General features: G+C 40.4%; 3 protein-coding genes across 3 annotated transcripts in view; 1 reads left to right on the forward strand and 2 right to left on the reverse strand.

Annotated features, from left to right (window-relative positions):
* Positions 1-2,252: 2,252 nt before the first annotated feature.
* Positions 2,253-3,961, reverse strand: LOC144642044 (uncharacterized). The gene has a single exon (XM_078501042.1). The coding sequence runs from the start codon at positions 3,814-3,816 to the stop codon at positions 3,349-3,351; it is 468 nt and encodes a 155-aa protein (XP_078357168.1). The 5' UTR covers positions 3,817-3,961; the 3' UTR covers positions 2,253-3,348.
* Positions 3,962-9,291: 5,330 nt separating this feature from the next.
* LOC144644502 (uncharacterized) lies at positions 9,292-14,398 on the forward strand. The gene is made up of 4 exons (XM_078503996.1): positions 9,292-9,921; positions 11,428-11,724; positions 12,422-12,757; positions 13,878-14,398. The coding sequence occupies exons 1-4, from the start codon at positions 9,417-9,419 to the stop codon at positions 14,156-14,158; spliced, it is 1,419 nt and encodes a 472-aa protein (XP_078360122.1). The 5' UTR covers positions 9,292-9,416; the 3' UTR covers positions 14,159-14,398.
* A 2,010-nt stretch (positions 14,399-16,408) lies between these two features.
* LOC144644510 (anoctamin-5-like) overlaps positions 16,409-25,474 on the reverse strand; it is a 30,480-nt gene continuing 21,414 nt past the window's right edge. The window contains exons 17-27 of the mRNA XM_078504006.1: positions 24,794-24,955; positions 24,113-24,149; positions 23,739-23,850; positions 22,262-22,316; positions 21,274-21,371; positions 20,787-20,920; positions 20,551-20,703; positions 20,356-20,408; positions 19,607-19,812; positions 18,757-18,889; positions 16,409-18,027 (exon numbers count right to left, since the gene is read on the reverse strand). Coding sequence (XP_078360132.1) covers positions 17,845-18,027; positions 18,757-18,889; positions 19,607-19,812; positions 20,356-20,408; positions 20,551-20,703; positions 20,787-20,920; positions 21,274-21,371; positions 22,262-22,316; positions 23,739-23,850; positions 24,113-24,149; positions 24,794-24,955 — 1,326 coding nt within the window. The 3' untranslated portion in view covers positions 16,409-17,844. The remainder of the gene's footprint in view (positions 18,028-18,756; positions 18,890-19,606; positions 19,813-20,355; positions 20,409-20,550; positions 20,704-20,786; positions 20,921-21,273; positions 21,372-22,261; positions 22,317-23,738; positions 23,851-24,112; positions 24,150-24,793; positions 24,956-25,474) is intronic.

The following is a 25,474-nucleotide window of genomic DNA, read 5'->3' on the forward strand; positions in this document are numbered from 1 at the left end:
TACTACTCTAGTACTACTCTGTAATTTTAACCCTAAATTCTCGAAGCACTTTTCGTTTCCCTGTGAGACGAACTATGGATCCAGGTGGTATAAATATTTTCAGGAACCACATAATAGGCCAATTCCTAATAATTATATTAAAATTCTAAGTTGAGGGATAGAAAAATAATTCATTTGACAATTCCCCAAGGCTTGGGGCGAAGTTAGAATAAATAATTTATATTGAAATTGGAAATAAAAAACCAAGTGCACATGTATTTTACTGTAATGGTCAAGTTTAATACCAGTTATATAATTTTCTTTCCATATACAGCATAATTATAAATATTGAATAGTTTCAGGTGTACATATCAAAGTTTGGTAGCTCTTCATGGGTTTTAGAAATAAAATTGACCGAGACTGCTTGCAGTCGACTATCATTTATACTGTCCTAACTTATGTCAACAAATAATTTATTAACATCAACAATATAATAACTCTTCACCATTTTACTGTGCCTGTTTTATTTGGTGTGGCACAAGTGAACTACAAGACAGTGTATCCAGCAAATAAATAAATAAATAAATTATTCCAGTACCACCTAATTAAGTATGCAAGCTCTCTTCACTGTCGAGTGTGACACCCAAGACTTTTATGAAAGTAATGACAGTATTTTAACTATGCATTTGATGGCCTGAGAACAATGCCTTATGTGACATGTCTGCCTGTATGTCATGTTTGGCCCTACTTATCCGCAAAGAAAAGTACAATAGAATCCCGATTTCTCAAACCCTCAGTTTCTCGAAACACCCAAAAGCTTGAAACAATTTTCGTTTCCCTTAGATAGTACTACTCTGTAATTTACCTCTGATTTTTTAACCCTGATTTCTCGAGGCACTTTTCGTTTCCCTGTGAGGTTTGAGAAATCAGGATTCTACTGTAAGTGGTTACTCTGAAGATGACCAGAGAATGTTGAGTGCCGCAGCCAACTTGTGAAGTGTGATAAGTAGCTAAACATTGCTGAGCATTATTTACACTTTATACATTATAAACTTCAACACAAAGAGAACTGTCCGTTCTGTTAGCTATTTCATGCTATGAAATAAAAGTCAAAATCACATTTCTAAAAATGTAAAACTTAGATTAATAAATAATTATTACCCTGGGATTATAGTATTCAACTTTTCCATAATATTCAGAAGTTCCTAAATAGACGTATTTTGTTTCGGACACCTGTTTCATTCAAACGTTGTCTAACGTTAAAGCCAATCACAGACACCTTGGTGCTGTTTAAACAATACAGAATTTTTTCTTCTCCAATATTGTGTCTTTCAGGAATAAAAAGGAGAAGCCAAGAGGCCCACACTGCCGGAGCTTATCCCGGTTTCCGTAGCATTAAGCGGCTAGGAATATTTCTACTCCCCCCTGAATGGGATGCTAGTCCATTGCAGGGTTCCCCCCCAGCATTATGTCGCCGGTACCCATTTATACACCTGGGTGGAGAGAGGCACTATGAGAGTTAAGTGTCTTGCCCAAGAACACAACACAAGTGGCCGGGGCTCGAACTCGGACCGCTCGATCCGGAGTCCGGCGCACTAACCATTAGGCCACTGCGCCTCCCATAAGGAATAAAAGGTACCCCCCAAAATGATCTATTTGTGAAATAATATGACTATTAAAATTTCCCATACCCATCAAATTTTCTGCCTGCCCCTAACAATGAGCCTTTAATATCATTTGGTCAGATCACCTCACTAACATCTAAGTGTTTAAAGAGGCTACGTCACAGGGATTTCACAGATTTTTGGTCTAAACTGTTCTAAAATTAGTGGTAGGCAACTTAACGGATAAAAACATTATCTTTGAAAATCTAAAGGAAGATAACCTTAATATGCGGATAGAGATCAAGCTACATGTACAGCTAAAAATATCGATTTTTTGAAGAGGTGCGGAAACAACTTGAAAAGTTAAGCCTTAATTTTTCAAATTGCAATCGATTTCCATCTGAGCCATCCACAGCCAAAGACGCAGCTAAAAAGTTTCAGTGAACCATTATTTTTCGTTTTCCTATGACACAAATATAAATTTTGGCTGTTCAAAAATCTAGTAAAATCCGTGACAAAGCCCCTAAGATTACAAAAAATAATTGAAAATATCAACAATACCCGATTCCCTCTATAGCGCGCGCCTGCAGGGGAATCACGGTAGTTGTATTCATCAAATCTTGCGCGAGACTCAGCGACGTACATCGTTGCCAAGTCTCGCGCATGGTTTGATGAATACAACTACCGTGATTCCCTGCAGGCGCGTGCTATAGAGGGAATAGGCTATTGGTAACCATAGAAATGTGTTGTACAATAAAAAAAGAAATCTTCTTTGGGGAATATTTTATCAGGAATAAAAATACCCTATAGAAATGAGCTAGCCCACAAAGTATCAGGCTTGCATCTCAATATGGGGTATTTTCATGACTGAAACTAGGATTTGTTTTGGAAGAACAAGCCTTAACTGTCCTGTCACACTATATTTCTTATTGTGACAGATCCTCACTCTCCCCATGTTTTACGATAACACATCACATGACCAATTGGCTATATCCGGCTAAACTGAACCATCTAAACTCGCACATTCTGACCATATAACCAAAAGTTAGTGCTCCTCTCTAGATCTTTAGGCAATCTTTGATAACCTTGGTCTAAATCCTTCAAATATTATTACTTTATAGCATCCTGCAGGTTTCCTACTTTTTTTATCAACTCGTGGTTCATTCTTTCAATTAATCTCACTAATTTTGGTTAAATGGTCAGAACCTGCCAATTTTGTTGGTGATAATATTAAGATGCTCGAAAATTAATGAGATGTAATCTTGTTCTAAAATGGGGCTACCAAAACACTGCAGGCAAAAAAATAAATAATACACCGCCAAATGAAATTTTAAACAGAAAAACATGCCTACCTATATTTCCCCATAGACAAAATAAATAATATTAAGATACCTAAAAGGCAAGCAACATAACTGGTTTTACTGTTTAGTGAAGTGGTATTATCGCACAATGCTTTAACTACCAGTATGGATTAAAAGCTTATATAATAAATATGCAGTAATATGTCAGCTGATCCAAACGCCATCCACAGAAAAAGCAAAATTAAAATGCTGCGTAAACGTTGAGGCAATCCACTATCTGAGGGCTCAAATTCTAGTGCAACTACTCTATACTGGACTGGTTTCTGATCTATTCTCCTTGACGATGCAACAACGCCAGACGGGGACCTACAGCAAGTTATCTCTGATATCGAGTGCTGACCACCAGCTCATTAAATATTCTTTTGATGACATTTTCTTCATTTCAGTTTTAAAATACCTCACGCTCAAACGCGCACCTCGGGAACATTCGATTTGACGCTACTTCGTTCCTGAGGACTCCGCACAATTACCGATTTTCCTTTGTGTTCTATGAGTAATCTAGGAAGCTCGCCGTTCGGACGTTTCTCGAAGCAAAATCTGACAAACGAGCCGCTAAGCTTGGCCGCCGGTTTAGTCTGTAGTACTTGCCAGTATTTGATACACTTTGCGCGGCTAATGGCAATAAAACTCGGCGGCATTCCCACGTGAGGAATAGCTCCATCGATCCAAGTGTTGATCTTTTCTGTTCCGCTCTCCCTGTCGTACTGCAAGGGATCAAGTTCAAGGAGATCACCTACAATGTTCTCCATGTCAACATCGACATCGTCGCTCTGGTATCGAGAATAACGCGGACCACAAACCGCCGAATCGTACTGGCAGCACGCACAATTTGCCCAGCAAGAGCAGTACATCCAACTGCAGCTTTGGCCCATGGTTTTTAAGATTGATTAATAACTTGCTTTGCTATGTCATAGCTAGTCCATTTCTTCCTTCCAAGTTGTTCAAGCAACCACCTGTGCGTGTTTCGAAAGAAAATGTTTTCTATTGGTATCGCGGGCTCAAATAAACTATGGCGTGGAACTGCCAGCGGGGCTGAGTGGGGGGGGGGGGGACCTACCGGTTGGGGGAAGGGGGGAAGAGTAAGCAGGTTAAAGTGTCGCTGTTTCAGATAGTGCAGTAAAAATGTGCGGCTTTTCCCCAAGAAAGACTGTTTAACAAAATCCAAAGTAAATGAAATTCTGCTAACATAGATATTCTTGTAAAATGTGTCCAGCATTACAACATGTTGCTTCCAGCAAGTTGAAGTACAGGTATTCCACACTAAAAATTTGGGCTTCACAAATAACCTTTTTTTATGATTATCAATATTTTTTAACACCCCTACAAAAGTCAACCTTGCTTTGCCACTTGGTACCATCACTGTAAATACAAGGACATGTAAATACACCCTTCAGAAGACACCCAGGGGGGTACTCCCATAAATCAGGGATAGGGCTGTGTCGCAAAGTTTCCAAAACCCTGACCCTATTTAAGGATAAAGAAAGCGAAAATTGATACCCTTTTAAGGCCCAAAACCGAAAAATGACACCCTTTTCAAGGGGAGAAGCGTTCTGTGACAACCAAAATAACGGCAAAAAAAATTATAAAATTGCTTTACTTAATATACTTGTAGGTATAGTTCAGTTTAAAGATACCTTTTGTTTTCGTTAAGCTGGACATTTATTTTAGCTGATAGAATTTAGGTTCCCTATCTAAGGATCACACCGGGGACACACAAAAATGATAACCTGTTTAAGGGCTGAGAACCTCAAAAACCATACCTTTTTCCTATATACATACCCTATATAGCCCATATATGGGAGTACCCCCCACACACACACACACATACACAAAACACCAGTTGTATATTATATACATACATGTTATTTTTCCAAATGCTTGATACATATAAACATACATGTGCTGTAATTTTTTGAAACCAATATTTTGCAAAAGATATAGACTGTCCACAGCCCTCTATTTTTTCGTGTTTTTTTCGATCGATGACCGCGGGGTGAGAATGGTGAGAGTGGACAGTCTAGGTGCACATGGGACATGTTTTTACTACAATATTGTCATTTGCCTAAAAAAACCAAACACCTATATAACTGTATATCAGACACATGCAGAGGACATGTACTGCAAGGAAGGAACTTTACTTTTCAGGCATGATTACATTTGCAACAAAGTAATTAATTTTTGTTTGAAAACCTTATTGGTCTCATTCTCATTACAGTAGATCAGCTCAGACAAATTCTGTCTATACACTGTAGACAGAATCTGTGATCGATAACAAACTCAAATGCTTTAATGACAGCAGGAAAAAAATCGATCATACACTAAAAAGATTAAAGTATATTTGAAAAAAAAGGGTCTATTATATATACTCTGGTGGTCTGGCGGATTAAGCCGATTTTGAGTGGTGGTCTGCAGGCACACTCCTTAATATCTGGTGGTTTACGGTCAAGAAATTTATGGTGGTCTTAGTCTTCAGGAGAAAATAAAAGAAATTTGTGGTCTAGGATGAACAAAGTATGGCGGTCTGCAGACTGTACAACCCCCTATATAATAGACCCTCTCCATAATTTTGTTGTATTCTGTATATAGCTTATTTATGATTTATTCATCCTTTAACACATTTATTCTGCATACTTTCGATATTAATATTTTCTATTGTTTCTAGTAATTGATGTAATTGAGGAAAATATAATGTTACTTGTAATTGACTATTACTTGTTTGTTTTTTTGAACGTGTCAGTGACCGACACGATAGCATATGCTTCTTTGGTCACTGAGCTCATTTTAATTAAGATGGTTTCCGCCCAACATTCAAGCAATACAGTTACCAAAAAGACCTCTTAGCATGGTAACAGTTTAAGTACAGCTAACAAAAACCTGCCAAAAATTAAGCACTCAAGCTGACCCCGCGAGAGAAAAATGGATTTGAAATTGTCAATATTTCAGTTAAAATGGATGCTTCGCGCCAGTCCAAAACAAAATGGCGCGCGTTATAAACATTTTTACGAGGTTTGACTTTAATTTTCTCGAGAATGCTTTAGAATTTTATTACGGGGTCACTAAGACAAATGAATTTCGATAAGATCTTTTAAACAGTATACAAAATGTTGCTGTACTATGAGTAGATTTTTGGTACTTAATTTTCGCACTCGTTGCTCGAACTTTCAGGGGAATCCGTCTTAATGTATTTTCTGTAAATAGTGTGTAATATTATTTAATTTTTATAAATAGTGTGAAATAATAAAAAACTGAAATCTATAATAGATCCTCAAGCTTAGGACAAGTCCAATCGTGCTTGTAATAATTGACGAAAAAATACGGAAGGATTAAGTCACAATTTCTGAGACACAATGTTACATAAATTGACAAATTGAGGTTGTATACAAATTTGGCCGTGAGCAGGCAACGTCAGATACAAAAATGGATTCAACAAAGCCCCAGGGTACCTTCTCGTTACACACAGCGAATGCCAGTAAAAATTTCTTGCTAGCTCTGTGTGTTTAAGCTGCATGCACAAAATCTTCATAGAGACTGGCCTAGAAAGTACCTTGGGTGATGACACCAACACACACACCTCTCCCCTCAGTTGCTTTGTGGGCAGAGGGTATATGTACAGTGAGGAAAAAAATAGCTGGCAATTCTCAAATTTAAACAAACTTGAATGTTTAATGCATAAATAAACGCGAAACAAAGTTGGCTGTTCACGGTAGCTCGAAAATGGTAGTGATATACCTGTCAATGTTAAGCTCCAGGGTGGGGGAGGGGGGCACCAGCTTTTTCCTGGGAAGCAATTTTGACACATGGCTGCCATCTCTAACAAAAATATGTTCCCAAGGTGTGGGAATTTGACATTCACTAGGTGACCAGGGGTGCCGGGAATCTGACTCTGGCTTCCATGAAAATGTCAAATACCCCTGGGTCTCCCCCTCCCCGTTTCCCCACCCTGGGGCTTAACAGTGACAGGTGCATGTATTTGTGTGTTGCCATTAACATGGCCTCAACTCAGCATAATCCCATGTTATCCCCCCACACCAGTAGCTTACTCTTCCTTTAATCTCTACATACACTTGACATGTAGCCGTCACTTCAAATTCCCCCATGGTCTGCAGATACCATTTACAATTGCCATGTCGACGCTCTGCACGTTGTAAGTCACGCTCTGTCCATTTCGAGCACAGTTCATTTCCACAACCATCTTCTGGCCTTGCACTGAACTCGATCGTTTCCCTTGAATTCTGACCATTCACGTAAACGCCGTCGAGTTTCATGCGCCACACCAACGAGTATTTTCCCGGAAGGACGCCGAGGAAGAATTGATTGATTTGTAGCCAGCAGACTGTGTTGAGTTGAATCACTTCTCCAAATTCACTCTCCTTGTCTTTCACTTTCTCCAGATAATCGCCATTGAGCCAAACTACTTGGAAATCGGTGGCAGGCTTTTTGCTTTTCGCCAGTTTAAAATAAAGCCTTTTGTATTCCAACTGGGAGCTTCTGGGATCGGAACTGACCTGTTTTCCGAACCGTTTCTCGACAAGAATTTTCCAAACGATGTTCTTCCGGGATACTTCACTCCAGAATTTGCAAGTCTTCCCCAAATTTATGAGATCTTTGCCGTCTAGAAAGAAAGCAATGCGTTCCGCGGCAAGGTCTGGAAGGTTTGTGCTGTCAAAGGAAACACCTGAAGGTTCACTTTGCTGCTTTTCTCCACCGCGAATTACCTGAAATGCTTTTCTCAGGTACGCCATTTCGTTTCGAACTTTTCCAGAACCGTAAGGCAGGAAAAGTAGAGAGAGACTGGGATCAAGGTAGTATCGAAAACGAAGAACCCCATCCTCGGAGACCCAGGGGCAGTTAGTGGGGCGAAACGAAGGAAAACCGGGCAGAAATCGTAGCAACGAAAGTTTAACTGCCCCTGGGTCTCCGAGGATGGAAGAACCCCGGCCCCTACCGAAAAGGAAAAACATTAAAAAACAGAAATGAAAAACAAAGAAACAAAAACAAAAACGGCTGGTGACCCTTCTGGGCCGTAAATGAAATGAAAAAACAAAAATTGAAAGGATAAAAATTAAAACAAATATGAAAAACAAAGAAAGAAACAAAAACAAAAACGGCTGGTGAAAACAAAATATAAAAACAAAAACAAAAATGAAAAGGAAAAACATTAAAACAGAAATGAAAAACAAAGAACCAAAAAACAGAAACGGCTGGTGACCCTTCTGGGCCGCCGTAGCCCCCCCCACCCCCCCACCTCCCCACGCTAAGGGACGGACCATTATTTCCCTGGAAGTGGGAGGGGGGGGGGGTATGGGAAATTTTCCTCTCTAAACTTTTTTTTTAATCTATGCACCTCTGCAAACTTTTTTTTTTAATGCAAACTATTTTTTTAAACATATTGTATTTGCAAGCAATTGATTTTGTCTTTTCACAGGCGGCCCAGATGTTGGCGGATTGTTTCAACTGATTGCGGATCATTGAGCATAAGCATGGCGCGACGGCATCGTGCGTTCTAATATTTTCTTCCGTTGCTGAAGTCGCGACGAATTCATAGTTAGTAGAGGGGAACAGTAAAATTCGGTTATATGGTTTTTTTTTTTTGGGGAAGGGAAATATATGATTTAGCTGACCTGGCTCGTTAGTTAACGAGAAGAATAATATTGCTCGCCAATATACTCCTGAAAATCATCAATCGCCAGCGCGTAAAATAATTATTTAGCCTTCAAGGTCTCCGCGCACGTGGGGACAAGACGCAGGGTTATGTCGCAGCAACATGCTGCAGCAACAAAATCATGTGTTGTTCCCACCGAGGGACGTGTAGCAAGGACGTGTAGCGGGGAAGTAGCAGCAACAAAATCAAAATTGTACACACAGACACATTAACTGTAGGGGAGACATACCCCAAGGACATGTCGCAGCGACACACACGTCCCCTCGTGTGTGTGATAATTTTTGGCACGTACAAACTTTTGTCCCTGCGACATGTTGCACGAAGTTCGACGAGTTGAATTCCGTGCAAATGTTGCAGGGACAAAACAGCTTCAAAGTTCGCGTGCACTTGCCAAAAATAATCAGCTCACACGAGGGAATGTCGCGCGACATGCCCGGAAATGACGTCCCCGCTACATTTCCTTGCGTGTGAACACATTGTGATTTTGTTGCTGCTACATGCCCTCGCTCCACTTCCCCTCAGTGTGACAACACATGATTTTTCGCTGCTCCATGTCGCTGCGACGTGTCCGTGCGACATGTCCCCACGTGTGCGGAGACCTTCAGTGTTTTGTGTATCCCTACCGGGGGATACCCATATAACGGGGATACACAGATCACTGAATCCTTCAGCTGCTTCCAGCTCATTCGTGCTGCTCATTCGCATATCCCGGACGTTGCGTGACGTGCTGACAATCACGAGACCCATTTCGTAATGCGTGTCAACTACCGTATTTCGAAATTTGTTGTCGTGTCAGACTGAAGACAGCTCATGGGGGACTCGAAGAAAGCCTTGGTAAGTTCAAGCAACATGCTTGTCCCTCCTGTAGGAAATGATAGCCAAAGCGACCAGGATCAGTATCCAGACATGGGGGCAGAAAGGGATGATCTCGAAAACGGCGATTCTTGCGCGCCTGCTTGTTTAACGGGCTCAATTATTGTGAGAAATGGCCATCATTCCCCCGCTGAACTGCAAAAAGGATTAACCGTTTTCACGGCCGCAGTTTTCATCATCGGAGAAATGGCTGGCAGCGGGATTTTAGCTTTACCTGCCGCTATCGTAGGAGCAGGTTGGACTGGCTTCGCTCTGCTTGTCCTGTGTTGTTTTGCCTCTGGGTACTGTGGGACGGTGCTTGGAAGATCCTGGTCGATACTCCGTGACCGACACGACGAGTACAAGGGCCATGTACGGTATCCGTACCCAGCAATTGGAGAGAAAGCTTATGGAAGATGGGCATCTATTGCTGTGACTGTCTGTATCAACATCACACTGATCGGTAGTGTATAAAAATTAACATAAAAAGCACGCCACAAATTTACATACTCTTTTAGAAGTCTTGAATAATACTTACATCAATCGGTCACGCTACATATAACCCAAGACAAAAAAGAGTTGGGAGTTTAGCAATCCCCATTCCTGACTGCTGTAGTTGATCCCCCGCTCCCCCATATCAATGATTAGTCCCTAACATTTCACAACCTTGAGTGTGTAAGGTCGCTTTTTCGCTCAACACTATCATTGGGGAGGGGAGGGGAGGCACAAAAGGGCAAAACTTCCCAAGACTTTTGTCTGGGGTTGTAATTTGGTCTACATAGCCATGAATGTCATGAAAGACGTTAATTCCTAGTAGGATTAGTAAGGAATGTTTTTTTTTTTTCGAGCAAGGAATTTTATCTTTGCGATTTTCAGGAAGTCTATAAGTGCCAATCTACATGACCGTGATCACGTCTTGTTCAAGACTGGCTCACTGCTCTGTCAGTGGATTATAACTAACTTCTGCGCGCAGTCCCACTTGATTCATTATCCCCCGAATTATCGCAGCATTTTCGTTTTCGGCATGATATTCTAAAAAAACTTCGAAGACAGATGTTTTAATAAGCACCAACATAACATTTGATGCACATGACTGAGAGATGATGCTGATCATGATATTTCATCTATAAAACAATTTTTTGCGGCTGATTTTTTTATTTGCGGCAGCTTTATTGCGGATCATGAAAAAAACCGCAAAAATTGCAACTCGCGGAAATTTTAAAAGTGCCACACGCGGGTATTTTAGGTTGCGTTAATGGCTCGTAATGGTTAAGATATTCCCGTCTTTGGCATTCTATTGCTCGCTGCAACACCAGTAATGGTGAAAAGTAACTTTTAGTACAGATATGTGAGAATTGACACGATCCCCACCATGTGCTCAATACTAGATGGTAGTTGAAGCAAAGGCGGGGATCGTGACCCCGTTTCACGCACAAATTTTAACCAAGTTCACGTGTCACGTATTCTTAAAACAGCAGAATTCACGAATCATGTGTCTTTCCCTAGCTATTTTCACCGCATCACGAACTAATTTTTGCCCTATTTTCACGCGTCACGGTCTATGATGTTTTGCCCTATTTCAGCGCGTCACGGACTTATTTTTGCCCTTTTCACGTGTCACGCATAAATCTTTTGCTACCCTCATTTCATAACTAAAAACTATTGTAATTTTTTTTTTTTTTTTTTTTTTTTTTTTATTTTTTTTTTTTTTTTTTTTTTTTTTTGTAACTGGAGAAATCCGGCCTGAAGAAAAATTCGAGGCTTCACAGGGGATTCGAACCCGTGATCGCATGACGTCCGCGATACCGGTGCGATACATGTAGCCACATTGGGAGCTAGGTATTTTTTTTTTTTTTTTTTTTTTTTCTTTTTTTTTTTTCTCTAAACCTACTTAAATTCCATTCAAATTCGGTATACCCCCGCCTTAAAATAACCCTAATATTTCTTATTATTATATCTTTTTGTTCAGGAGTGTGCGTGGTGTTTCTACTCTTAGCAGCGGGAAACATGTCCAATCTGGTTAAACTGCACGTGCACGATATTGGAAAAACTGGAGACTTGCGCATCTGGCTTGTGATATGTTTCGCTGTCCTACTTCCTTGTTCCTGGCTAGGCACGCCCAAGGAATTTTGGGGGATAGCCGTCGGTGCCAGCTTGGCGACAGCTGTGGCTTGTTTATTAATCTGTGTATGTATCGGATTGGATTTGCCGCCTGATTTGAAAAACGTTCAGCAGCCCACTGTGAACTTCCAGGGCTTCTTCTCAGGTATGGAAAAACGCAGCTCGTCATTATTCATTCTTATATTGGAGTATTAATTTGAAATTTGCCACCATTCGAAGATACTTGAAGTGTTTCTTGTCCAATACTTGGTGGGAGGTCGTCGAAGATGGGGGATGTAATTAATTATTTCGATAACAAAGATGTTATTTAGTAAGTAAGTACGTAGTAGTAGTACGTTCTCACCTACTCACTCACTCACTCACTTACTCACTCACTTACTTACTAACTTACTTACTCACCAGTTTGCTTACTTACAGGGCCGTGACTAGCAAGAGGCACTTTTTACCCAAAATTAAAAACAAATATGTTTTGTTGGGAAAATAATTCCCCGTGAGTCGAACAAGACTGATTATTTTTGCTCAAGAAATGCCTCATGAAAAATGTCTCTTAATGGGAATCATAGCTTCTAGATTTCAAAATGTTCTGGAGGGCATGCCCCCTGAGCCCACTAGCAAGATCTTGCCTCATCTATGGCAAAGGTCTGGTTATACGGCGCTGACTTATTTGCTTACGTACTTGTTCGCTCCCTCGCTTGCTTACTTAGTTACTTAGATATTTATTTTATTTACACTTATTTATTTATCTATTTCTGAATGTATACTAAGTGGGCCTTCGTGTCTGCCAACCAAAGACACCAAAGTGTCGGTGTGTTTTTTATTCGCCGTGTACCTCTGTCTTGTAGCTTTTGGAACAATCCTGTTTTCGTTTGGTGGAGCATCGACCTTCCCAACCATTCAGACAGACATGAGGAAAGCCTCCAAGTTCCCGCTGTCGGTGTTCTGGGCTTATGTTGGTGTGGTCAGCATGTATCTGCCTGTATCAGTGCTCGGTTTTGTGGCATATGGCAAGGACATCACGTCCAACATTCTGAACAGTGTGGGTCACAATGAGCATAACACTGGTGCAGTAATGTTGGACATAGTGCTGGCGCTCATCACTCTTCACTTGCTGTTTAGCTTCGTGATTGTGGTAAATCCCGTGTCACAGCATTTTGAGGAACTTTTGAATATACCTCAAGGTGAGTAACCATGGTAACCGCATTCTGAAAGGGAGAACAGGACTCTACTTTTCCTGTTTGGAATCGTGTTTGTAGGAACGGACTCGTTGCAGATGGTGCGCGGATCAGTGTACCCCTGCGCCCAAAGCAGCAGTTTCTCTTTTATAAAGGGGGTGGGGAATAGTAGTAAGGGAAGCTTGCCTCTTTCCGAAGCCATCAATGAAGTGAAGTTCTTCAGAAGATAAAACAATCGGGTATCAGATTGGTACCTTGCAGTTCCTTATTTTTAATTATTTAACAAACGTTAAGTGTCTTTGAGGAAGGAGTTACCCTGACGCCTTCTTTACACTGATTTCACAAGTCGTTTCATTGTCGTAAAATTGAACCCCGTGAACGTTGATGTCTATAAAAAACAAGTTAGGGTGATTAGTTTTAATTGCAAAATACAAGTCTCAGTTGATGACCACTTCATTTATAGTTCACTTTATAGAATGAATTTCAGTTTCACAAACATGGCCGTGAGTGTAAAAAGGGCACTTAATGTTCATCTTTACTTATAGCGTGGCACACATCACACTAAACATTTTACCACTTCATTTAATTTTGCAACCAAACACAGTTAAACGTCCCATAAGAAGACACCTGTGGGACCTGAGGAAGTTTCCGCTTATGGGAGGTTAGAATTATAGTGTTTGTATGTGGCGTGTCCGCTTACAGGTAGTGTCCGTGTATAAAATGAGCCCGTGTAAAAATTTATAAATAGTTTAAAAGCTGAATTGAATTGGACTGGACTTGTAAAGGTGGAATAATGTAAAACAAAACCAATCCACCTTTTTACAAATCCATGGTTTGCAAATCTACCTTTTACCATTTCATGTTAACCAATCCACATTTTACAAATCCGTGTTTCAAAAATCCAGTCCAATCTAGTCCACTTCATGCTTTACAATATGCCAATATTCCTTAATGCGTATTTGGAAATTTGGTGTTTCATTCAAGATAATCTCTTTTTCTCTGGGCAGATAACGCACAGAGAATTTAGTTCTTGAACACATGTGCGAGTTAAAGCGTTGAGACGTTAAAAGTGTAGAATCCATCCTGATGAAACTAAAGTTCATTTTTCGATCTCCTTTTCTCGCAGAGTTCTGTTTAAAGCGGTGCCTTCTTCGCACAGCCATCATGTGTTTCATCCTTGGCATCGGTGAGCTCATTCCCAAGTTTGGTCCCATTCTCTCTCTGATTGGAGGATCCACAGTGACTGCGTTAACCTTCGTATTCCCTTGTCTGTTTTATTTAAGAATTAAGGAGAACATTCCTCTATATATCAAAGCTTTCTTGTACGAGCTCATAGCTGTGGGGATTTTTGGCGGGGTGGCCTCGACTTACTCGGCGATTAATGACATTCGAAAAGTATTCAGTTAAACAATAATAATAATAATAATAATAATAATAATAATAATAATAATAATAATAATAGAAATAATATATAGGAAGCATTTTTAACGTACTTGGCTCGCTTTTTATAGGTCTGTTGAAAAGACATATAATTATAGGATTTAAGAGACATATATGAGAAGTCAACTGAGCTTATTTTTAGGTCACTAATGTAATTTCCTCGAGTGCCTCTGGAAGAAGCAATAATGATGGTGCAAGAAACTGAAATGCATGGGCTTTTTGTGCAATAATACAATACCTTTCCAGTGCAACTGAAAGAGACAATTGTATTAAGAGCTCTTTCTTTGAAGCACCAATCACCGGCGTCTAGAATTTATGAGGTCGATGCACAGACTGGGAGTAAAAAAGATCCAGGGGCTTTTTGCCGTGTGCAAAAAAACAATATCTTCGAGTGCAAAAGAAAGAGCCAATTGTATTCAGAGCTCTTTCTTGATGCACCAATCGCCGGCGTCAAAAATTTTTAAGGTCAGTGGACTGACTGGGAGAGAAAAATGCAGGGGCTTTTTTTTACAATACAGTAATGCAATTTCTTCGAGTGTAACTGGAAGGACAGACTAGGAGAGAATGCAGGAGATATTTTTGTTCAGTTAACACCGTTTAAATCATCATCACAAAAGACTTGGCCACTCTGTTCACGGAATAATTTATAAATGCTGATTGCTGTCTAAGCCCCAGACGCCGATGAGCCGAACACCCGAAGACGAAGAGCGGAAAGAACGGCCACAGGAACGGCTCACCCGCCCGCCGGGGCCGAGAGCCGTGGAACGCCGGAACGACTGACAGACGCCGACATGTGCCGATCCAAAATATCAAACGATGACAGAGGAACGAAGGAACGGCCCGGAACGGCCAAAAGACGGCGCGAAAGGGCGACTGCAAGGGCGGCAACGAAGAGCGGCCAAAAGTCGAACGGCGTCGAGCCGGGCCTAAGCTGCATTCGTAATAATAATAAACTTTTACTGACATACATTAAGATCGGGACACACTAGGCGAAAAGTCGCAGCGACAGGTCTCTGCGACAAGTCGCTCCGTGTGTACTGCTTCAAAACAAGCCGCTGCGACAAGGGCGCTTGACACGCAGCGACTTTGGAAAAGTGGGAATTTGAACTAGTTAACCTATTCAATTTGGCAAAAGTACATGACGCTATGTCAATGGTCGATTTAAATTTTGTCGCAGAAGGGTGCACACGCTGCGACAACGCTGCTTTTTCTCATTTTGTCGCTACGATCAGTCGCACGAATTCAAACCAGTCTGTCATAGCGATAAAGAATTGTGGCAAGAAATGCATCATGTCACACGAGGCAACATGTTGCAGCGACTTGTCGCCTAGTGTCTCCGACCATTAAACACGCCGCTCACATCACTTAGCGACACGTAAGTGAAGGTCGGCGTTATAAATTAATGTTTAAAAATAAAAGTTAAATTTAAATATTGTTTCAGGCCTAAAGTTTTGCAAAATACTATCTCTTCATTGTAGAATACCAGATGCTGTTCCCTTTCGTAGAACTGCTTGAAATTCGGCGCAAATTTGAGGAAGTTTAACTGATGATTGATCATGGTACCCAAATACCATTAAATGTCCGAATGAAGGCGTGGGCGCTTGACAAAATAGTATGTTCACATCGTTCTGTTAACATTAGTGCCCAGTAAGAATCATGTTCACCAAGTGTGAACACAGCCCAAGACTCCAACGACTCCGGGTGAACCCATGTTTACTACATTCCACTTCCTGTGCGGCTTTGACTGGGTTCCTTTGGAGACCCCCCAGGCTGTCCACCGTTGCTTTCTATAAATGGAGATGAAACCTTTGAATCATACGAGGTTCGAAGCGATTGAAGGGGTTATTTTCCTTCCCAGTACACAGGAAGCTGCGCAAGAAAAACCTCTGGCACCAGTTATACGAGGACACTCGAGAGGGTCTACCGTAACCCAAGTCCCAAGCAACCACTGGTATTCTAATGTGATCTAATGGGAGTAAACGAGGTAGACTGTCCACAGCCCTCTATTTTTTCGTTTTTTTTTTTTCTTTATTTGGGGGGGGGGGGGGAGGGGGGAGAGACGGGGCCGCGGGCGAAAAAGGAAAAAGGAAGGGGGGGGGGGGGGAAAAAAATTTTTTTTTTTCCCCCCCCCCCCCCCCCCCCCCCCCCCCCCCCTCCCTCTCTTCTTTTTTTTTTTTTTTTTTTTGTACGGGGGGGATAAACGAGGCAGTAGAGAACTTAGAAAACTGTTTGTTTTAATCTGCAACTTACATTACAAACGGAATTACGAACGCACTTCTAATATTATAGACATTTTAACACCTAACTACGCTACATAGGCCCCTGTCATGACTACAAAGGGTTTTTTCAGTAATACAGTTCAGCAACACATTGTACAAACGTTAATGCCAAGCAACGTCTTTCTCTGAGCATAAACGCTTACTGGCCAGCAGTTGTTTATAAGTGCAAATGAAGGCTCAAGGGACTAAATTGATCGTCCTTTAAGGCATGACATAGCAACTAATCATTCTTTTCCTACTAGGCACACTTAAAAAAGTTCCTTATCGTTATGTGCATTTCCCAGACTCTTTAATTTATTTGCCTGCGGTTTGAAGACAGAAGACAGCAAGACCATTACGCTCATTTTGAACGCAAAGGATAAACGCCAAACCTGCGATTCATTTCCTTTAAAGTAGGTCTGGCACTTTACCAACCTTCTTGATTATCAACATCCAAATACCCTTTGCGGTTCTAAATATATTTGTATATCTCGCTTGGGAGTCAAAACTGTGAACCGATTCTGTGTAGATTATACAACAGTAAATAGCTAAGATTGTACTTGGCGTGTTACACTGTTCACCGCCGTTTCCCTTTGGAAAACCTTCATTAAAAAATGCGCTTTACACCAAAAGGGAAAATAAGAGCATTTACACTTTAAGACGGCATGTTTCTAGGAGTTATAATGCAAAAATTAAATTATGTCGGGGAAGACCCCGCAAACACACCTCTTGTACATCAAAGCAACAACCACTACGATATAAAATAATAATAAATACCTTTTCGTTATGCCGGAAATACTTTGCTATGCATTACAACGCTATATAACTAAGTTTACATCGTTTTCATATTCATCCATGTTTACCAAAAAATTGCGAATAACTTTACAAATTCCAGTATCTCAACAGTGTAAAAAGTAGCACGTGGCGTTCCTAAAGTGAACGATTCTTTTTTCTCTATCGTCTTCGAACGTAGCGCAGTAACTAGGACCATGTATGTCTGTATTGTATATACAGACGCTATAAATGCACTGTTCAAACAGGACGAAAATCACGTCCTACTTTTACAAAATACTCTTTACATCGGATAAATGGCTCAAAATAGTATTATCCTTAATTTTTTGGCGTTACATTAAAGAAAGCTGTGTGTAATTTAAATCATTGAATCAAGGTTTCAACTTTCATCCATAAGTTCCGTAAGTACACTGTACTTAAGTTCGTTGGTGTTCAACAAAAAAAAATTTCTTACATCTTGGCCTGTTACATTCTATCTACTTAATTAATGCTACAGCAATTATAAAGGACTAAGACTGTGCTATTATGATAGACAAGTACATGATCAAACCAGCGCGCCGAAAACCACTAAATACAAAATAATTCCAGCCAATACAATATACTCTATAGCATATCATCTTGACTGCGAGAGTCTTCTGGAGGCACTGGAGAAGTCGAGTCTTGTTGATCCGCTGACCGTAAAGCTTCACGGGCAAGAAAATTTTCTCTCTTGACTTGGTTTTCAACTTCTTTTGGAATATCAGGGATAAGCCAGGCCAAGATTGCCGTCATACCGAAAACGATGTGCTGTAAAAAATGGACAACATAATAAATTAGGTACATCCTTACTTTAGCAGGTTTAAATTTTGATTATGCAACGCGTGCAATGATTGGATGAAGCGGTGTTTTGTATCAAGCTATGAAAGCATGGCCATTAAGTGGTGTTACATTTTTGATCGTGCAAGGTTCACATAACATGATGCAAAACTCTCAAGTTTTTATTATTTTTCATTGAAAACGACACAAAATTGAGAGCAAGCATGATCCAGTCAGACAGTCAAGCAGACAGGCACAGGCAGGCAGGCAGTTGGGTAGGTAGTTAGGTGGGTAGGTGTACGTAGGTAGGTAGGCAGGCAGGGAAGGAGGTAAGTAGGTAGGTAGGTAGGCAGGCAGGGAAGGAGGTAAATAGGTAGATAGGTAGGGACAGAGAGAGGGAGGGAGGTAGCCAAGGTAGGTAGGTAGGTAGGTAGGTAGGTAGGTAGGTAGGTAGGTAGGTAGGTAGGTAGGTAGGTAGGTAGGTAGGTAAGTAGGTAGGTAGGTAGGGACAGAGGGAGGGAGGTAGGTAGCCAAGGTGGGTAGGTAGGTAGGTAGGTAGCCAGGTAGGTAGGTAGGTAGGTAGGTAGGTAGGTAGGTAGGTAGGTAAGTAGGTAGATAGGTAGGGTAGGACTGGAGGGTGGGATAAGTAGGGTAGGAAGGTAGGCGGAAATTACAATGTATTACAGATAGGATAAAATTTGAAGATAATTAGGTACGTACCAGGAATGCCACCACAAAAAACAGTTTGGCTGCCAAAGTATGCCAGTAAGCCGTGGAGAAATTGTAACTGTTAGGATTTGGAAAGGTCTGGTTCCCTATCGTTATCAGTGGCCGCTCATAAAAGCCTCGAAATCTGCAATGCAATCATGGGTGTCACACAACGAGAAAATTAAAACTGTAAGCTACGAATGTTTGTAGTCTTGGGAATTAATACACGATGGTGTTATCAAAAGCAGGTGAAAGTAAAACGAAAACGCGCCACACAGAACTACTTTTTAATCAACAACAATAGCTATATGATAATGATACAACAATTGTTGGGAATTGTCAAAGGAAGGACGGAGAAGGGGAGGAAAGGGAAGAGGAGAAGGAAAGGAAAGGGAAAGGAAAAACAGGACAACACAAAACTGAACTCTAATTCTGGCTACCTTAAAGGGACTATGTCACGGCTAAGTTAATTTTATTTCATTAAATTTTGCCAAATATTCGCTATGAAACTAAATGTTTGCAAGGAAATTAATTCTTTGATACTAAATGACAAAACCACAGCTTTCTTGCAGCTAAATGTGTCTCCTGGGCGTCATAAATTAAAGTTACAAGCAGACAAGATTAACTTTGAAAACTGTTCCGCCGGACCATATTTCAAAAGCCCACATTTCAATCCGTTTCAATCTTCGACACTTTTTGCCATCCGTACCTTCTTTTGCATTTGGTGTGTTATTTAAATATTCCTTCGCTGTTTTAAGAGGTAATTTTATACATTTAAACAAACGTGATGGTCATTTCCTATGCCTAAATTTGGCTAAAATCCGTGACACGGTCCCTTTAACCACACAGTCAAATACATTACCTGCAGGTAGGGAGACCAAAACCACAACTGCCGTTCATCGGCAATACATCCATATCCGTTCCATTGGGTTTCTCTTGCGAGGGAAAATCTGTCACCACAAAACACGACAAGGTGCCATTCACGAATCCTTCCAAGCTGTCATTATCTGTACCCAACGTGTAGTACAGTCTGGGAACAAATTCTGACACGAAGGCAATCACAAAGCCCTGCAAAGACAAACAAGCGAGGTTTATTATAGTCGCATCCAATTTCGAGCGCAGTTAATACTTGACTAGCTTTTTAGGACCATTGGTAATCAAGAACCAAGAGGTAATTGTAATTTATATAAGACGAAACGACGTTTGGTTTGTAATTTGCGTGTTGCAGAGATGTGACGGTCGAATATAAAGAAGTGCTCTGTCTCCATAAAGAGCCCTCTTTTACACTCCGAGAAACTCGACCTAAGTAGACAAGCGTTGGATAGCTGAGCCACTGATTTCTCTTTCTAGGGCAAAGGAGTTGCCTTTGAGAAAAAGTATGTTCTACATGACACGAGCATGGGACAAGGAAAAATTCTGAGTCCCCAACGGGAATCGAACCCATGGCCTCCCAGATACCGGTTGGGCCGGCGCTCTAACCAACTGAGCTACGAGAGAGCTGGGCCATACAAAATTGTTACTCAGAATGCATCGACTATACAACCAAGCCAAAACCTTTAATTAAAAAAGTTACAATAAGAGGACATCGTTTATGAGAAGTATTTTTCTTACATTTACGACCACAGAGATCTTGGTGACAGCTTTAAGAATCGTGTACCAGATTCCTGCAAAAAACAAACATGTTCTGTTATTGGTTGACTAAGCTTACTACCCACAAAAACAACTTTAAACAGCTCAATAATATATCAGCTTTATGTATATATTGAAATGGTAATCAAAAAGTCTAAAACAACGAAATGTGCACACCTATATCTTGAGCACGAGCAGCCATTGGTCGTTGGAAAACGACAATAAACTTGTAAGCATCAAGACGAACTTCAAGCAAGTTATTGATGAGCGCAAAAAATGGGCCAAGAGGAAAAGCAGCGACAAACAGCGTTACAAAGCCATACTGGATCACTGAAAGAACAAACAACCCATTTTTAGTCAGTGATAGAATTTCACACGCTTTTCCTCACACTCAAAAGGCATCAAGCTCTCACCCATTTCCAGGTATTCATAAAACAACCCGTGCACCGGATACTGTGTCAGGTCATAGTCCAGTTCCCACCGCGTGTACTCGGTCAAGTCTGGTGTTTCGATGTTCTGCCGGCGCCTCCACCAGTTCTGCAACTTCCTACAAATGACAAATAACATGTATAGCTTGCTTCTTCTTAAGGTTTTCCCGTATTCATTACAAGAAGAATTGGCATGGGTAGATGTGGGGGCAGAACTCTTCAGCCTGGGCCGGGGTTGTTAAAAGTACGATTCAGCTAATTTAGGATAAGCACGAATTTTGATTTCAACTTTTCTTTTTATATTTTCCTTTGTTCAATTTTGCCGTCGAATTATCTCAAAATCCACAAAACGTTAGCAGTTTATTCCTGGCTTGTAATTTAGAAAACACCTGCTAATCTTGTTTTTAAGCCTAAAGGAAGCATGTCATTCCGTTTCGTCACCCCAAGATTTCTTATTATAAGAGCTACTTACGGCACAATTATTTCAATGAAGTTGTTAAAGATCTGTTTTCCAACCATAATAACTGCCAGCTGCATCCAGAGCTCAAATAAACAGCCTGCCGGGTTACACTGAAAGAAGTGTAAATAAAATTGTTCCAATTTAAAGCTACCCAATGCAATAGATGTGCAAAGTCATTGAACATTCTGGCTACACTAACACGAGGCATTCAATGCGAAAATTTATTGAGGTTGCGTCAGTCAGTTATCTGATGTAAGGCAGACTCTGATTACAATGTTGAGCGATGCAAAGAACAACTATTAGTTCTTAGAATGTCAAAAAAGGGGAAGCAACACGTGTGAGCAGAAGTGTGGAGCCGTGAAAACAAACACGGAACAAAATAAAAAAAACAAACAGGAAAACCCAACTGGCAGGAGGCAGACCAGGGCAACAAGAGACGAGGAGAACCGGGACGACGAGAACAAACCAGGAGGGCAGAACGGGACGAACCCGGGACCCCAGATTCAAGTCCGGCGCCACTCGGCCACGCGCATCCTTAAAAAGGTGTGCTACGCCAGATACGAGAAACCCCCCTATATAAGTGGCCAGAAATATGTGGAAACGTATTCCTTATCTCATGCAGCAGCACGAGACCCCGAGGAAAGGGTGCAACTTAATACACTCAAACTTTTTACAATTATGAACAAAAGCTGAGCAAAAAATACTTAAAGGAAAGAAGGAAGACAAGGACTGACAGACCAGAATGACCTTTATCTCCAACCAAAACTATATATTCCATATGAACATCCCATAACGACCCACGATCCTCTCAATTGTGCCGTCAGAATATTAATTTCTGACTAATTCATGTCATTCAAACGTCAGAAATTACATTTTCTGTGTGTCTTTTTGTATACATATAAAATGGGTGAAGCAAGAAGGAGTTCGCATGTATCACAAGCACTTTTACACATCATAAGTAACAAATATTTTATATTTCAAATCTATTTTCCTTACTTACCTCTTCCTGGCGGTATTCCCCAAAAATCCTGTTAAATTTTCCTGGCCTGCCAGGACTAAACAAAACAATGCTCATTATTACTCCACTATTACGCCATTTTACCATGATATTAGGTCTAGAGGACGCGCAAAATATTTTGAGCCGGTAATATGCTGTAGAATAGGGCAAAAATAAAGACGGAAAACAGAGCAATAAAACGGCCTGACTAAACGATCCAAATTTTGACTTGCTTGCATCTTTTAGGCTTAAAATATTAGTGGAATAATAAATCCCTTATTTGATGGTTTAACATATAACGCACGAGTATTTTGCTCATGGCTCGTATTTTTCCTTAGCCCTTTGGGGCTCAGAAAAATACTACACAACTCGCAAAAAAGTATATGTTAAACCATCAAATATGGTGTATTTAGTTTTATCCAGTAATTCGATTAAACTCTCCACGGCTGTCTTTATACATTTCTTATAGCAGTAGTCGAGAGAATTTTATTATATTATTATAAATTAAGACAACCTGCCCTTGTTGGTATGTTTCTGCATGCCCCTTCATTGCGCGTGTACTACATATTGATCAATGTTAACACAAAGGGGTAATAATGTATGACAGTATCTCACACTGAAAAAAAAAACTAACTCATCTGACTTCACACTCGTTTTGTTTTACTTCAATGAAAACAACAATAACAGCAACAACACATGAAGTACATAAAAACCTTTCTTACGGGTAACTAATGTAACACATTGATAAACTTGATCCCACAGAGACTAAAATTCATCTACAATCCAGCTTTATTACATCACTTTCATCAGATCTATTTCCACATGTTTATCAGTCTTGTATTCTTTCGAATTAGTGAGTCTTTTCTTTTTGCCAGAATAAAAGCCTAGTCAGTGACTATCTCAGCTTTAAATGTTATCAATTCAAGAGAAATTTAGTGAGGCCTTCCAAGGGGTTTTGGCAACACACGAAATTGCTCCAAAATAGCTAAAAATGTAGCGACAATCTTGTACCAGAGCACCGACAGCCGAAAGAAACTAGCACTGAAAGGGCGTGTATTTGCGATAGCGACAACGTTTCCCTCACAAAATAGGCGACAGGTGGGTTGGAAACAAGCGACAAAGCGACATCGGAACCCCCCTTTGAAGGCCTCTTTAGAGGCCTGGGCCCGATTGCATAAAAATACTTAAGATTACGTGAGATTTTCTGCAGCCATTCCCTGTGCTCTGAGGGGTTTCCTCTCGTGCTTACAAGGATAAATCGGGAGAAAATGTACCAAAGAGCCCTGGAAACACCAAAACGCTTTGAAAACATTAACCGGAACGCAGAGAGCTGTTGCAGAAAATCGCCCGTAATCTTAAGTATTTTTATGCAACCGGGCCCTGATGACGCTGGGTTCACCTGCAGTTACATTGTGCTGGCATTTGACATTGACATCAACATTTGTTTCATTTTCTATTACTTTTCAAGATATCCACTTACTCGAGTTTAAAAAATGCGATGTAAAACAGTGATGAGTAATAGTTCACAAACTGGAAAAGGTACATCTTGAACGAGAAGATGTCTTCCATCTCAGTCTGGGTGCGAGGCATTTCTAAATTAAAAAAAAGAAAATTATAAGTAATAACCGTAAAAAAATCAAAGAAAAACCCGCTTATATTTGAATGGTGCTCTACAATGACTTCTTATTGGGAAGTACAATCAAACCAGTATGTACCATGAAGCCTTATTGTCTCTTGTGTGCATATTCCTTCAGCAGACAATACAGAGTGCCCTCAAAATAATTTAAGTAGAGAAAATAATTTAATTCAGTAAATAATGTAACAGTATTAATATCTGAAACAAAATAAACGTACCCCATCTCGTCAGAACCTCAGCTAGCTTTTCGTAAACCTGGAATAAACAAATATTAAATTTTACTGACTAACATATGTGCGGGAGTCCATAAAAATCATAATCGTAATCACAATCGTCTCTTATTGGATTTGAAACCATGTGTCCTTTTTTCTACAAACCTAAGGTTTTACAGGACGCTGCCAGAAACTTTAAGAAAAATGTGTGGTTCCAGAAAATGTTTTTACTTCCCCCACAGAAGGGATTGGAAATTCCTGGGGGTGGGAAGGGTCTCAAAGGCCAAAAACTTCAAGGAAATGTATGAAGCTTAATTGGAATTTCCAGAGGAGTGGGGGGTCTTAGAAAAATCCCTTATGTGGGAAGGTATGTCTTGAATAATTTATGGACCTATACAAAAAGAAAAACTGTTGGCGCCCAGATCACATTGGCTAACATGCAATTTAACAACCCAGTTGCCTAGAAGAGGTAACAGAAGACCTTTTTGATGTTGGTGTTGTTGCTGCTGTATTTTATAATACAGTGGAACCTCGATTTAACAAACCTCTATAAAACAAAGTCCTTGGTATATCGAACTATACTCTTTGCCCTAGTAATAGTAAAATACATGGAACCTTGATATAATTAAACCTTGTTATATCAAGGTTTGACTACTAGCCAGACTAGCAAGGAACAAGTTTATGTACCTTGTTTAGAAGCATGATGATAATAAGGTTGATGAGAGCTGCCGTGCCAGAGGTTGCGATGCTAACAGCTCCCATGTTATAGTTATTTGAAGCAGCTAATACAGCGTAGACTGCAGCACGGTACACTACCACAGCAAACACTGCGATAATGACAAGCGATAACTAAAGTTTAAAGAAAAATTATTATGTTAGTCCCACAAATCCCTAGTTTCAATAGCAATTTGCTGATAAAGCTGTAATGTGGGTAGGTTAATTATCTACGTAAATGTAGCCTGTGAACAGGCTCTCTGCATGGTCGAGGATTTGGTGAAAAGAAAGCGGGAAGAGAAAGGAGGCCCTTCTCGGCAGGTTTCGCTCGTCAATCAGATCAGAAGGCTAATGTAAATATGCAACTCAAATACAATCAAATTTGCCATTATGTCAAATGTCTTCTTGTATAGAATACGTAGTCAGTCAATTGTTTGTTTGGTTTCTCAGTCAGTCCCTTCCTTTGCTTCGTCCGTTGCTCACTTGCTCAGTGGTTTGGTTTGTCACGGAACATTGTTATGCCTGCATGAATTTGCAACTGATCTCTAGGACGAGCTTGAAAGGCTGTGTGTATGTAATCTAAATTTCTGAACTAACGCCCCCCCCCCCCCCCCGCCACAAATAATTCTCCAATATCTCAGACACAAAAATCAT

Source organism: Oculina patagonica, chromosome 2 (assembly GCF_052425735.1).
Source record: "Oculina patagonica isolate OP01 chromosome 2, crgOcupat, whole genome shotgun sequence".
NCBI lineage: Eukaryota > Metazoa > Cnidaria > Anthozoa > Scleractinia > Oculinidae > Oculina > Oculina patagonica.

Bases quoted from the DNA above. Each gene is read 5' to 3' on its own strand.
- LOC144642044 (XM_078501042.1), bottom strand. From the start codon at position 3,816: ATGGGCCAAAGCTGCAGTTGGATGTACTGCTCTTGCTGGGCAAATTGT.
- LOC144644502 (XM_078503996.1), top strand. From the start codon at position 9,417: ATGGGGGACTCGAAGAAAGCCTTGGTAAGTTCAAGCAACATGCTTGTC. The intron at 9,922-11,427 runs GTAGTGTATAAA...CTTTTTGTTCAG, and splicing joins TATCAACATCACACTGATCG to GAGTGTGCGTGGTGTTTCTA. The intron at 12,758-13,877 runs GTGAGTAACCAT...CTTTTCTCGCAG, and splicing joins ACTTTTGAATATACCTCAAG to AGTTCTGTTTAAAGCGGTGC.